General features: G+C 51.5%; 1 protein-coding gene across 4 annotated transcripts in view; it reads right to left on the bottom strand.

The window, feature by feature from the left end:
* The window catches only part of CAPN5 (calpain 5), a 58,895-nt gene that overhangs the window by 6,133 nt on the left and 38,732 nt on the right, over positions 1-14,030 (bottom strand). For 3 of the 4 annotated variants that reach the window (XM_052812408.1, XM_052812407.1, XM_052812409.1), the window contains 8 exons: positions 6,056-6,264; positions 5,441-5,633; positions 4,680-4,873; positions 3,865-3,942; positions 3,103-3,298; positions 1,975-2,097; positions 1,268-1,464; positions 776-897 (listed from right to left, as the gene is read on the bottom strand). In XM_052812408.1, the coding sequence (XP_052668368.1) occupies positions 776-897; positions 1,268-1,464; positions 1,975-2,097; positions 3,103-3,298; positions 3,865-3,942; positions 4,680-4,873; positions 5,441-5,633; positions 6,056-6,264 (1,312 nt within the window). Of the gene's footprint in view, positions 1-775; positions 898-1,267; positions 1,465-1,974; positions 2,098-3,102; positions 3,299-3,864; positions 3,943-4,679; positions 4,874-5,440; positions 5,634-6,055; positions 6,265-11,578; positions 12,207-14,030 lie in introns of all 4 variants that reach the window. The other variant, XM_052812406.1, reaches the window with a different exon arrangement.

Below are 14,030 nucleotides of genomic sequence, written 5' to 3'. Positions count from 1 at the left end.
TCCCTGGGTTTCTTGGTCCAGATGCCCCAGGGGCTCTTGCCATGAGCTTCTGCGTGGCTGCAGGACATGGTGAGGCATGGTGCTGCTGCTGTCTTTCATGCAAGAGAAGCGTTGGATGTCAAAATTGCATCAGAGCATGGTAGGACCATGAAAATGAACCTTCAGAGGACCAAGGAGGCAGAAGCATAGTGCACTGTGCTCGTGGTGGCTCAGGTCATCTCAGAGGGCTCCTAGTAGCCAAGTGTGGAGAAGGACTTACAGGAAAGAGAGGGAGGGGCTGTCGATCCACCCTACCCCAAAATGAGCTAAATTTGACCTACCCTCTACTGATACACATTTATTGAGCCTCTGGTGATGAACACTACCCCAACACGTCAGCCTGTTCTATTGCTTCTCTGTCCTTCCTACTAAAAAGCCTTTAAATACAATTCCTGACTTTTACAGCTGCTCATACTCGGGAGGAAAGCCTGGATTGTTACAGGACTACTGCTAAGGGCTTTGGGGAAGTTTTGGGAGGATCTCCTGAGGATCTTAGACAACAGCCTAAATATAACAGCTCCCAGATCATGTCCAGAGCAAAGAAATGAATTTGATTCTCCATGGACTTTCTCCTCCTCTGGTGTCTGAATCAGGCACGTTCACTGAAAAAAAAATCTGAGGACATAACAAATCCCAGCAACTTCCCACCTCATGAAACCACCTCCCCCTTTTCCCACTGAAACAACCACTTCCCAACTCCTCCAGGACTAGACAACAGGCAAGGAAAGACCAGTACCTCCTTGGGAGTCCTGATTCTTGAGCCCAGCCGCGGCGAGGACATGGATCTGGGAAACCACTTGCGGGTAACCACACATCCCACTCCAGCAGGTGTGTGGTGGCTCATCCAGCATCAGCTCTCTGCAGGGAAAAACCACGTGGCCTTTGAGAGGTGCCCAGCCTTACCCCATGGGCAGGCCAGAGAGTTTGCTCTAGCAGAATGGAAGGACTATGCACTGTCCACTGTCAGACTCTGCTCCCCACTCCGATCTCCTCAACCTGGGTTTGGGATGCTCTCCCATGTCATGCTTAGAAGCAGAGTGGGAGCTTGTCTGCATGTCTGTGGTGAGACCTGTAAAGATGCCCTGTCTCCTGGCCCACCCTTGAAAGGAAGCCAAACACCAGCTCCAGGTAAGGCTATGACCAATTCCAACCAGGAAAACCACATGTCAAAAGCAGAGGGCTGTCTCCAAATAGCCAGCTCCTCCCCATCACTGCTCTTGGTCCTTACCGGCAATCTGAAGGCACATCTGTGAAAATCCTGAGAAGGAACTCGCCTACGTGACCGGGGTCAAAAGTGGTGGGGATGATGACGTAGCGGCCTTCCTTCAGGTCCGTCCTCAGGAAGACACTGCGGGAGTTGATGTAAATGGAGCTGGCCACCTTCTGCTGCAGGGTGTGCATCCGATAGTTCCTGTTCAGCTCCACCTGGGCAGAGACCACAGCGGGACAGTCAGCAGGACAGCACTGGCTGACAACGTATTGGTATCCACCTTGGGGGGGGCCAGACTGCAAGGACTGACCCCGCAGTGCTGGCAAACCTGGAGTTAAGAGAACCAGCAAAATGGTTCCAACTGGGCTGGATGGAAAACAAGTGTGGACGTGGCTGTCCCAACCCTGTTGGCTCAAGGACTCATTGTCTCTCGCATCCCAGCTTGACACTGGAGGCCCAGCAAGAACACAAAAGGATCAGTCTAATGGATTTCAACATTTGGACATAACAGATTAACCATTGCTTTTAGCAAGGAGAACTTGTCCACACTGTCACTGTTCACCTCTGAAATCTCTCATCATCTCTAGAGGGGGACAGGCTGTGCTGAAGGCACCCAGGCAACACTTAAATGAACAATACCAATCGTCATGCAGGACTGATGTACCACTCCACCACTAACAAATTTATGGGGGTATTCAGGCCAACATGCAGGAACCACGGTCTACCTTATGGATATCAAAGCCTATGGCCAAGTTCTCTCCTTTGCCCTCTTTGCGACTGGTCCTTTTTGGCTTCTGCTGGATGGAGATCAGCACTTCATCTTCTGCCTTCTTCACATCAAACACGTACTAGAAGCAAAAGCAGGAAGGTAAGGGAGAACTTCTACTAAGACAGGATCACTGGGCATGGGTGGGGGTGGGCACACAGTAGAGTTAACCTCAGCTTCTCCTCACCCGCCTCACTGCAGAGCCAACTTGGCTTCAGTACCAGCACTGAGAGCCCATACCCACTCCTCTTGGGAACTGGCATCATCTTGCCAAACCAGAGACATTTTTGGCTCATCTTAGAAAAAGACTGGGAAATCCAGTCTTTGAACTGCTCGGCAGAATCCAAGGAGTCTAGATGCAGTCTCAGACCAGAGACTTTCACCGCTTGCAGTCTGCCACAAGTCCTCCTACGAGGCATGGAAGGAGGAACTCATGTTCATAGAGACCTAAGATGAAAGCTAATACAGAGCTGGAAGCAGGAAACAACTCTCCCACATTCTTGATGACAACTCCTGCAATGGACCAGACCACCCTTCATCTGCTTGTTAGGTGAAGGACTCACAAGAACTTGTCCCATGTTACTGAGAATCCCAGTTCAGAGCAGGGCAGGACAGAAGAGCTTGTTCTAGGAGATGAACTTCAGAGCACGGCCTTTTCTCAAGGCCAACCTAGAAGGAAATAGCCCTATAGACTACACCTGTCCTGGTAAATTAACAGTGCCAAGGTTTGGGCAAAGGAACTGGAATTTAATGATTCAGACATCCAGATTGTTGGAAATGGTTCCTGGCTGTGTTTGACTGGCACCAGCTAACACTGCTACCTTGTGGCACAGTTTACTGTTTGCTTGTGCCAAGACGCTCTACACCAAGCACTTGGATGCAGTCTCCCTGATAAGAGAGTTAGGTCAATGGAGTTGGCCTGGATGCTGGTCATGCTGTGCCAGGGGTCTCAGCCAGAGAACCGTTGTGAGCAATTTAATCTACTACAGGTCTGCTAGCCAGTTTGGCCTTCTAGGTCCCTGTAGGAGATTTAAACACTTGGAAGCACATATGAAGGCTCCAGAAGGTCCTCTGCTCCATGACTCACTTGGGGGTTCTGCAAAAAGGTGTCCTTGTGGTTGATACAGCCTCCACAGCGGTTCTTCAAGGGGTCATTGTTTCTGGTCCACGCCCCGTGTAGCACTGCCTCCTCCCAGGTCTTGTGGATGCTCAGGTAGGACGTGTTGATGAGACGGCACTTGATGATGTCCGTGAAGTATTTGCAGAAATCTTCGAAGGTCATCCTAAGTCAGGAAAGGACAGAGCTGGGTTGTGCTGCTTCATTCCCCTGAACAGTACGCTGCAGGGATTTTCTTGACCACCTGTTAGAGACTGTGCGTGGGTAGCCTCTGATGCCTGATGAGTAACAAAAAAGATGGAGATACCTTTCTCCATGCATGCAGTAAATACTTCTTCAGTTTAAACAACAGAGCTGTGTGTTTTAGAGTGGGAGAAGCAGAGCAGCGGCCCTTCCTCCACACATGGGTACACGCTGTATTGAAATGTACTGGTGAGGCTGTTAAGTTCAGCACATTCATAACAGGTTCCCAGTACCCTGGTGAAATGGTTTGGACTCAGTGTGATACAGAGCAGCTTGCAATCCTAGGGTCATGGCCATGCAAAGCTAATACCCATGGGCTCAAGGAGGAGGCTTCACTCAAGATTCTAGGGCTTGGAAGGCCATTTGCTCTGGATAGCTGTACGCATGGAAATGACTCACATAGCTGTACGCATGGAAATGACACATGCTTCATGAGGTGGGAGGACTCTGTGGGCATGGCCCATGGCAATAACCCCAGGAGGGACTCACCAGAACTCTCCGTCGTCTTCCACTGTCATCCCCATCTTCTCTCTCTCACTTTTACTCACCTTCTGCCACTCCTCAGATCTGTGGGAAGAGTACAGGATCATTACTGCAAGGGCAAGGGGACACACAAGAATTCAAGAGGCTACTTGGCCTTGGCAGGATCTGTCAAGGGCACAAGGCCTGGACAAAGCTCCAGGCATGCAACCAGTCCCCATACTGCTCTTCTGATGAGCTCATCTTCCAAACATGAGGGGACCACAGCATGGCTTGGAGCTTCAACTTCCTTCGTGACCAGAGGAGCTGAATCCAGCTTGGCAAGATTTTGTTTGGCCAGTACCATCGCAACCCTATCAGTGAAGACAACAAGATGGACTCTGGCCAAAGGCTCTGGTTACACCAGCCCTTGATTCTTCATCCCATCCACAGACAACACCGCAGTCAGCGGTGGCAGTGGTTGATTGTGTTGGGTGCTATTTTTGCTAGAACAAGACTGGGAGTGGAAAGATGAGCTATAACCATCCTTCACTAGCGTGAACATGCTGGTGATTTCAACACAACACCCATCAGAGCCTTAATGAGAAGATCTGCCAAGCTCAGCCACCCTCCTGCTATCCTCCAGGGACTCCAGGGCAAGGAATGCATCTACCCCACTGTAAGAGTAGGTTTAGGACATGGGTTGAAGCAGCATCCCACAACTGCCCATACAATGTTATCCTGCGGGTGTGGATGTAGCCAAATTGTCTCATGCCTCAAGGCTTGCACTAGCCCAGCTTTTTCCACCAACAAAAAAGGTGCCGCTGCTGCCCATCCTAACTCACGTGTCACTCCAAGGGCCGTTCCATTCCCGCTCGCCCCACGGGTTGCGCATGCGGATCATGTCCAGCTTTTCCGACTTGAAGAAGGACAGCAGGCCGTGGCCCAGGCGGACCTTCCGCACGTCCGTCACCGCGTATGCGTGGCCCTTCACCAGTCCGCAAGCCAGGCGGGCCTCCATGTCAGCTGCTGACGTGGCCTGGGCAGGGGGACACAGACAGTGCTCGTACCAGGGGGATGTGACTGCCTTTGCATGGACTGGGAAAAAAAGGAGCTCAGATTTCCCTGCAGTTTTCCCTGAGCCAAAAAGAAGTGCGCCAATGCTCAGGGAGAGAGCCAGTTGCCTTGGCAGATGTATCAGATGCTGGTTTAGGTCCTAGATCCTTCCTGGTCTTCATCTGCCGTATGAGGTCTCTGAGCTCCCATACTGTCAACCAATAAAGCTCATTCTACTGGTTATCATGGGAGGTCTGGCACCCAGTGTTTGTAGAGATGTCCACATGCAGACACCAAAACACCTTTCTCTGGAAGTGAATCCTTTCCTAACATTTAAAGGGTGGTGGGATGAATCTGGTCTCTTGGACATAGCAATGAGGAATAAAGAGGGCTGGCATCCAGGTTTGACTCCTTGTGCCATCCACAAGAAGTAGGAACCCTTGGCTATAATTTATCTGATCTAACTTAGAAGTCTCTGACAGTGTAAGAAAACTGCATCCTAAAATGCCTATTCCCATGAGACCGTGACCATACAGGTAACATCTCTTACTTTGATGGAGCAGCTGATGAGGCCTCCCCGGTTGTGCACCTTCAGCACACGCTCAAAGAGAAGGTTTCGCTTGGCTTCATCAGCAATGTAGTCCCCTTCGGTCAGGTCGATAGGTTCAGAGACCCCACCAGTAAAGTCTACCAGGGCATCAGCTGTGTTGCCTCCATCCAGGGCCTCATAACAGCCTGACAACCTGGAAGAGGCACAAAAACACTAGCTTGACATTTTAAGGGGTCTGGGGCAGTTCTTGGGGCAGCCTGGAGAACAGAGATTTATAATAAAACTTTCAGTGGGTGAGGACAGCAAACTAGGGTGAAAAAATAAGACCCATGCTGCTTGCAGCACTCTTGCTGTCACAGGACAAAGCAAAGGGAACTTGAAATCTCTAGGATAGGTGTTACTTAAGCAAACATGGAGTTGGAGGATATTTTGCTTTGAGGATAAATTAAGGCTGGAGAAGGTTATTTTCTTACAGTTTCTGTCTGTTTGAGATATGTCCTACTCCTCCCCAGGAAAGATGTTGTTTCCACTGGTGCAAACCAAGTGATGAATGAACAGAGAGGAAAACCAGGGTGCCCAGGTCCCAGTTTGTCCTGCAACTGCCTGGGTACCTACTTGGCATAAGCTTTCTCCACCAAGGCGCACCAGAACTCGTTCCTGGAGTTGGAGTGGCAGTAGATGAGCTGGTTGTGGAGTGTGGGCAGGCGGTCATCTATCACCACGTCCAGCCACTGACCGAAACGCCAGAACTGGAAGTGGAAGATGCCCACGTAGCTCTCAGGTTTCTCGGGATTCCACTCCTGCTCCTTCCAGTCTGGGATGACCTGCAAGAGAGGAGGCACAGGCACCTAGGTTATTCCCTTTTTTGCTCGGTTTGACACTCATCCTGGAACTAGCGTAGATAATATCAAAGACAAGGAAGAATATGAGGGGGGGTGGACTGGCTTACAGCCTGTAGGGGTCAGATTTTGGACCTGGTTCCTCCAATGCAGACTAGATTAACATGTACTGAAATAGCTTAGACTTCATTGCGCCTTGGAAGATGGAGCCAAAGATCATTGTCCTCTTTCTTATAATTCTACCCTGGACACCTGCTGCCATCTACTGCTGTAGACAGGCTATTGGAGCAGAAGAGTCCTTGGTCTGCCCAGGGATGCTTATTTTTGTGACCGCATTTTTGTTCATTTTGGTGTCAGGAGGTTACCACTAATAGAGGGCACCTTCTTTGATTCTCTTACTTGATTCTGGTGTGACTTGACTGGCCCAAGAGCAAGGGTTGTATTCAACTGCCTGGTGGCAATGAACAGGGACCAGACACTCTGCATACATCTACTCTGCTAAATAAAAGTGGGAAAAGCAAGGTCCCCATCCCCAGAAAGTCTCCATTCCTCCCTGTCAAGAGCTACCATACTCATCCAAGCAATCACAGGGAGGTGACTTGCTAAAAGAAGGAAAAGAGGGGCTGGGGGAAAGAAACCCTAGAGCATCTGAGGGGCTGAGGGAGCACAGGTTTGGTGTCATTGCCACCTGTACTGCCAGTGGGACAGGCACAAGCGAAGGATAAATGCCAACGTGCATAGTCCTTCAGGGCTGCAGCTATCACCAACTTTGATTTGGATGGAAAATCCACCCAACAGTTGGGACAGAAATGGGCACAGCCATGCAGAGATGCTACATCTAGGAGGATCGGCATTTTATGTAGAACCAGGACATAGAGACACACAGCAAGGAACTGCCCCACCACAGCTTAGCTTCTGTTGAGAGTGAAGGCAACATGGTTTTACTTCATGGCCAGGGTGAGGCCATGTATAGTTAATGTAGCTGAGAGTTGACAAGTACGGAGCGATTCAGCTGCAGTAATGTGACCGACTGTCCGCACCTTTGCTTCTTTACTTACCTGCTCCCAAAGCATCATGACCTAAGTGAAGAAAAACCCCAACGTGCCCACGGGGAAAATTATGTTCCAATACACCAAATAATCACTGTCCTGTGGAGGCAGCTGTGAGTGTTGGGGTGAGGTAGGACAGGACATAGCTCCATTGCACAGAAGGAGGCTCTTCAGGAAGTCCCAGGCCATGGTGAGACCCCCTGCGTTGTGCCTTGGCCCTTGTCCAGCTGCCACAGCCTTCTGGATTTTTTTTTTTGGCTGCCGTCATGAAGCTGTAACCCTGCAGAGAGACTTCTCTCTGCAGAGCCCCCCGACTCCTTAGCTCCCAGCAACAATTCAGCCCAGGGCTTTTATTGCTTCTACACTGAAATATTAATGATGCCATCAGCCCTGCGAGCTCACTGGCACTCTTGAGTTGTCTGGATCAATAGAAGCAGAGAAGACAGAGCCATGAAAAAGAGCCACTTTTGGAGGGTTTGGTGTTTTCCAGCGATGCCCCAGACTCCCTCTGGGAGGGTGCCAGGAAAGGTCAGACAGCCCTCCATCAGTCCCCATCAATTCCCTCCTGACTGGAGCTCATCCTAATGAATTGTCATAGAGGACCATTGTGCTAATCAACTCGCTATTAATATGGGCTTAGAAATGATTATGTCATTGATTAGAAGCAGCTTGTCAGCCAGAGCTGGTAGCAACAGCTTCCAGCTGGCTGGTTCTGAGACTTGCCATTACTGTCAGTGGTGGCAGGAGATACTGTTCCCCACCATCCTCTTCTGTCCGTTTGGGGACAGCACTGAAAATACCCTCTGCCCCTGCGGGTAGCAAAAGCGGTCAGCCTTCATGCAGAGCAGGATCCAGGAGCAAGGACCGGTTGTGTTTCTACACCGACCCAAGGGGAAACGAGAGGAGCCTGACCTCCAGAGCCCAATCTGTCCTCAACCTGCCAAAGCGCAAGGTGTGAGCTCAAACATCAGGTTGCTCCCCCCAGCTCCTCCCAGAACACAGCATCCCACCCAGGCCAAGGATCCCTCCAGTTGCTTCACCCCCTGGCCAAGGTGTCTGTGACTCTCCTGGGTGTAGGAGAGAAGGAGCAGCTCTGGATGTGGTGCCTATGGGGACACCACACTTCAAGGCATACAGCACAACCCCTGACACTGCCTATTACCTGGAGGATTAACCTGGGGTACATCTACAAACCCCAGCGGCAGCTGGAGCCCAGCTCCCTCCAGGAGATCATCATGCGACTGAGGTCCACAGCTCCCACCCACTCCCAGGAAACCTCCCCAGCCATCTCCATCCCCCCTCAGCGGATGCTGGAGAGCATGCCATGGACCACCCATCCCAGGATCCCACTGAGTCCTGGACTCAGCTTGGTTGTGTGACACTGAGGCAGCAGAGACCACATCTCCTCATTCACCCAACTGTGCTGCTTTTTGCTCAGGGGCTCCCAAAATCTGGAGCTGTAACACCCTTTAGAGGGACAAATCTACAGTGAAAAGGCTTAGAGACAGGCAAATTGGGAGCCCAGAAACACCACGTTCATTTCCCTAAGCTGGTTTAGGGCTTTTCTCATTTTTCTTAAGAGTGGCTAATTAAGAGGAAAGGCACCTGTGACCCTGGGGAACTGTCCCTGATGAGAAGGAGGAATTGGTAGACGCCGATTCCTCCAAGCAGGGGCTCTTCTGCGGGGAACTTGCCAGCCCAGGAAGGGGAGGGAGGGACCTGGTTGTGCCAATCTGCTGAACCATGGTACAAACCGAGATTAAATCCCCCTGGGAGATGGGGCAGAGTGGCATATCTGAAAGCCTTTATGGGATGCTGAAAATTTGCAGGGAGAGTTTCAGTGACTGGTATAAAGAGGGTCACCTTCTCTGCAGCAGCAAGCGATCGCACTACCCCACTCACCTCCCACCCGCAGCTCTGGTGGAAAGGAGAATTCACCTGAGGATCATTTCTCCTCCTCTGCCCAGCTTCAAACCCCTCCCCAAACCACACAAAACTGCTAAATGCTCCATGAAGCCTTTCACACCAAGAGAAAAGAAGGTAAATGTTCATTTTACTTTTTACAGGAGATAAAAAGGTGCTCAAAAATACCAACAGTGAGTTGAAAATTGGTGGGTGCTGCTTTAATGCATGCAGGATTGAGGCAGCTTCCAAAAAGAGCACGAAGACACGCACAGCCTCAGTCCTTAAAGGGAACCATGTTGACTAGGCTTTTATTTACTGTGGTACATCAATACTCAGCGAGGTATCTGCAGCAAGAACTCTACCCCAGCAACGTAGCATATTGTGAGACCTGGTATGCAAAAACCCCTTTGGATGTTGGCAGTGGCTCCTGTTATTTGGTCTAATGTGGTCTGTAGTCAGGAGCTCTGCTCTGGGATGTACAAGGAGGGGTCTCCTATCAGAAAGTCTGCCAGGACCCTAGAAGTGGGTTTGGCCCACAGTGGGCCAAGCAGGGGTGCATCTGCTTTTATCTCTCCTTACAAAGTCCAGCATTTCTTGGGGTCTAAACAAAGACATCAACCTTTCTGGCAATGCCCGTGGCATGGCTGTATGATGTGAGCTTTGGCTGTGGGCAAGACTCAAAGCTCCCACCATCTCTCCAGCCAGTAGCTGATCATCCTGCTTTCCTTCTCCTCTCTGCCTGGCATAGCTTGTGCATATCATTTTATACACTATTGCGGGGCTGGGGAGGGCGTGGAGTCTGCATCTCTGGAGGCTTTGAAGAAGAGGTTGGACACTTTTGGGGATGGTCCGCAAAAGTCAGCAGGCCATGGATACAAAGTCACCTTGTCCTGGCTTTCCCATCACTGTCCTCTCCTTACACAACTCAGGAAAATCTCAGGCCATACGTTGAGGAGCGCTCACCCACAGTTGAGTGCAATCTTAGCAGAGGACCAGTTGTAATAATACTTGACTCTTTCAAAGGACATTTCTATCTGTGGGTCTCAAGAACTGTCACCAAAGTACCCTCCACTTTTTGGTGGAGGAAAAGGGAACATCCAAAGTTAGTAATTTATTCACAGTCATGGGACAAGCCAGGCACAAAGCACCTTCCTGCTCCTAAATTTGTGAAGGTAGCATCTCCCCTCTCTGCTCCCAGGGCCACCCAGACACCGCTCCCTGCCTCAGCATTTGTAGAGGGTAGGAGATGCTGCTTTTTTGGGGACAGCAGCAGCAGGTTCCTGCTCTGCGGTTTGCAAAGTGTTCTGCAGCCTCATGGCTCTCTGTAGATGCTTCAGCATAAATATATTCATGGGTGCTTTAAGGCCACAACGACGCACAAATTGTTTTTGCTGCAGGGGACTCGATGCTGGCTCAGACCTACAGCCTGCTCTGAGCTGCGGGCTCCTTTGCCCAGCTCTGCACACACATGCATGGCTGCTCCAACCCATCTCAGGACCAACAATCTCCAGGCAGCACAAGGTGAGCAACGTGCTGGACTACACCTCCCCACAGTGGCCCCCAGCAAGAAATGGTGGTGGCTCTCAGGAGGAGGGTGGTCCAACCTCCCCGCACCAGTTTGTCCAGTGGGTTTGCAATCTGCAGCCTACAGCGTGTCCAAAGGTACTTGAGCTTCACAGCAAGGTAATCCTCCATGGGACTGGTCTTCAGAGACACCAAGCAGTCACAGTCGCAGCGGGAGTCACTGCAAGCACTCGGCATCCTTGCAAAGAGAAGCACTCCATCGCAAACAAGCCCTCCCTTTTTAATGGCTAGGATGGAAACTGGAAGCCAGGGCTCTCTCCAGGTTGTCTCTCCTGTTTCTGGTATGGCAATTTCTTACTTTTTTTCATCAGGCTTTTGTTATGCAGTTGCCACAGTTGGAGGGCTTAGGGCAGTCTCATATTTCCAAGCCAGCAAGACCCTGCGCCAGTCAGACCTGGTGAATCCCTGCTGAATTCACAAGCATGCAGTCTTATACTCTAGGCAAATACAGCAGCAAGCTCATGGCCCCCTCCTCCCCATCACTGAGACAGAGGACAGCACGTATGGGGAACGTTTCGCAGGGCTGAGAGGCTCCAGAAGCACCAAGCTGTCCTCCACTTTTTCATGATGCCGTCCCTCATAAAAAAAAGAACGATGTAAAAACTGAACAAAGAACTGAACTGAGAGAAAGAAAAGCGAAGACAAACGCAAGGCTGGAGCAAGAAGGGCTGAGCAAGAGGGGATCAGGCTTTAAAAACAACAGAGCCCTTCAGCTGAGCTGGCTCGAGGCCATCGGTGAAAGCGAGGAGGAAATACATCACCTTGCGGATCTGGGCTAACTCTGCTATCCGCTCCCCAAATTCCTGGGCATCTGCCTCATTGCACTCCACCTCCTTGGCCCCTGGCTTCTTCCAGAAGATGCCCACCGGCTCCAGCAGCTGCCGGTTCATTAGGTGGGTGAGATCAGGAGTCCAGTGCTGGGAGGTGCCAGTCACCGTAACCTTTCCAGGTCTCTCCAGCTGGATGTCCCAGCGGAGGAAGCGCAGGTTGTGCTGCCGGATGAAATCCACTCGGTAGACGTGCTCGTTGGGATGCAGCAGCTTCTCGCCATCCTGGGGCCTCATGTTTTTTTGCTGCAGGCTCTGGAATCGCAGCCGCATGCACCGGGTGAGCTGGTCATCGTGGACGAAGGGCAGCTCGAGCATCCCTGCCTCAGCTGCCATCGCCTCGGCTGCTCCTCTGCTAGGTCCTCAGCAACGTTTGGCTCTCAAACAGGACACGCGGGGGGAAAAAGCCACCAAGCCCCCGGAGCTGGTGCCCCCTCTCCACGGTCCCAGCGGTGCTAGGCAACCCAGGCCAGTGACGCAAAACACCCTCCGGGGCTTCTTCTGGCTGCCCTCCCGCCTCGTTTGCAGATTAGGAACTGATGGTGCTGCTGTGCACGATAATCTATAGGGAAGGGATGTCTGATGTCAGCCTCCCTGGCAACCTCCCTGACAACCGCGGCTCGTTATCCCAAAACGAAGGCGTGCAGTCAGGGATGCCACCCGCCAGGTCTGGGTGGCAGTGGCTTTCTCTGAGTATGGGGTCATGGGATAATTCAGGTTGGAGGGAGACTCTGGAGGGGTCTGGTCCAACCTGCCGCTCAAAGCAGGTCTTACTTCAAGGTTAAATCAGGTTGCTCGGGGCTTTGTCCAGTCCATCTTTGAGTATCTCCATGGATGGAGATCCCACAGCCTCTCTGGGCCCCTGTTCCAGTGTCTGACCACACTCACGCTGAAGATAAGCTGCAGCTTGTGCTATTGTCTTTTGTCCCATGACTGTGCATCCCCAGAAAGAGTCTGGCTCCATCTTGTCCCGCACCCCAGTCTGCCACTGTCTTCTTCTGGGGACCCCAAAACAGTGCCCAGATGGGAATTAACAAATGCCAGACAGAGGGAAAGAAGAATTTCCCTCACCCTGCCAGCTGTACTCACTTTAGTTTGGCCCCACGTGTGCTTGGCCTTCATCTCTGCAATGGTACATGTTCGACTCGGAGTCAACTTGTCCCTCAGGACCCCCGTGTCCTTTTCTGGATGGCACAGCTGGCCGGAGTCAGGCTCCACACTGCTCCTGCAGCAGCAGGTGGGCACCAGCAGCTCAGCGTGGGTCTGCCTTCGAATGGACCAGTCCCATGATGGAGAGGCTGCTCCCACGTGGGCTTCACCTTAGTGCGCCTGGGAAAGGGGAACTCGGGTAACAGTCTTCGCCTTAATGCTTGTCTCTTTGGGTCAGGTGGAGAAGCAGGTCCAAGATGCAAGCAACCTCTTCCCAGGCACTGTAGGGATGCTCTGAGTCCATAGGAGCACCAGCAAGACCATTGTGCCCAACCTGGAACTACTCATTCCCCAGCAATTGCTGGGCACAATTAAATCCAGATCAGTGGTGCTGTGCTAGTGGGATGTCCGGACGGTAGATGGGATAAAGAGGGACAGTGGTGAACACGCTCCTCTTTGCAGGGTGCTGGGTGCCTCCATGAAGCTCTGGATCCTGAAGAGAGGTGCCATGCCAAGCCATGCTCCCTTCTGCCATGTGGCCCCGTGACACAACAGCTAAACCACAGCCACAGTTTTAGGTGCACCACAGAAAAGGCCTGACTCCTGCTAAAGGTGCTGTGGTATCTTTGGGATACAGTCACTGGTTTGGAGACTCGGAGAGTGCAGGTGTTTCAGCATAAAGCTTTAGAGCAGACATTGTGTGGAGTCAGGTTCTTTGGGTTTTCTCCATCCTACCTGTGACTCAGATTGGCTTCTGCCACATGCCATGTTCGCATGGCACTTCGGGAGCTCAATCTGTGTTAAGTGTACTCTAGGAAACAGTTTTTCTAAAATATTTTTACAAAAGCCTGTGCTGGCACCTGCACTGTGTCACACTTGACTCACAATCACCCAGTACCATCCCTGGAGGGTATCACTTTGACTTCGAGAAGTTCCAAAAAAGCCCATCAGAAGCTGGCCTTGGCCAGACAAGCCACAGACAGCAGAGGCTCAAGGTGGGTCATTTTCCTGGGAATAGTCCTGTAGTCACCAGCCTGCTGTTAGTTCTAAAGACACTGAGGACAGAGTCAAGAAAGCTAAGAGCTACACAGACCCATTTGAAGGGAGAAAAGAGAGGTCTGAGGAAACCTGACCCTTCTGGCCCCCCAACATCAGAAGGACGTGGACCTGTTGGAGTGAGTCCAGAGGAGGCCATGAAGATGATCAGGGGGCTGGAGCACCTCTCCTATGAAGACAG

The sequence above is a fragment of the Harpia harpyja genome, chromosome 17, assembly GCF_026419915.1.
Source record: "Harpia harpyja isolate bHarHar1 chromosome 17, bHarHar1 primary haplotype, whole genome shotgun sequence".
NCBI classification, from domain to species: domain Eukaryota; kingdom Metazoa; phylum Chordata; class Aves; order Accipitriformes; family Accipitridae; genus Harpia; species Harpia harpyja.
This window is presented reverse-complemented; position numbering and strand designations above follow the sequence as displayed.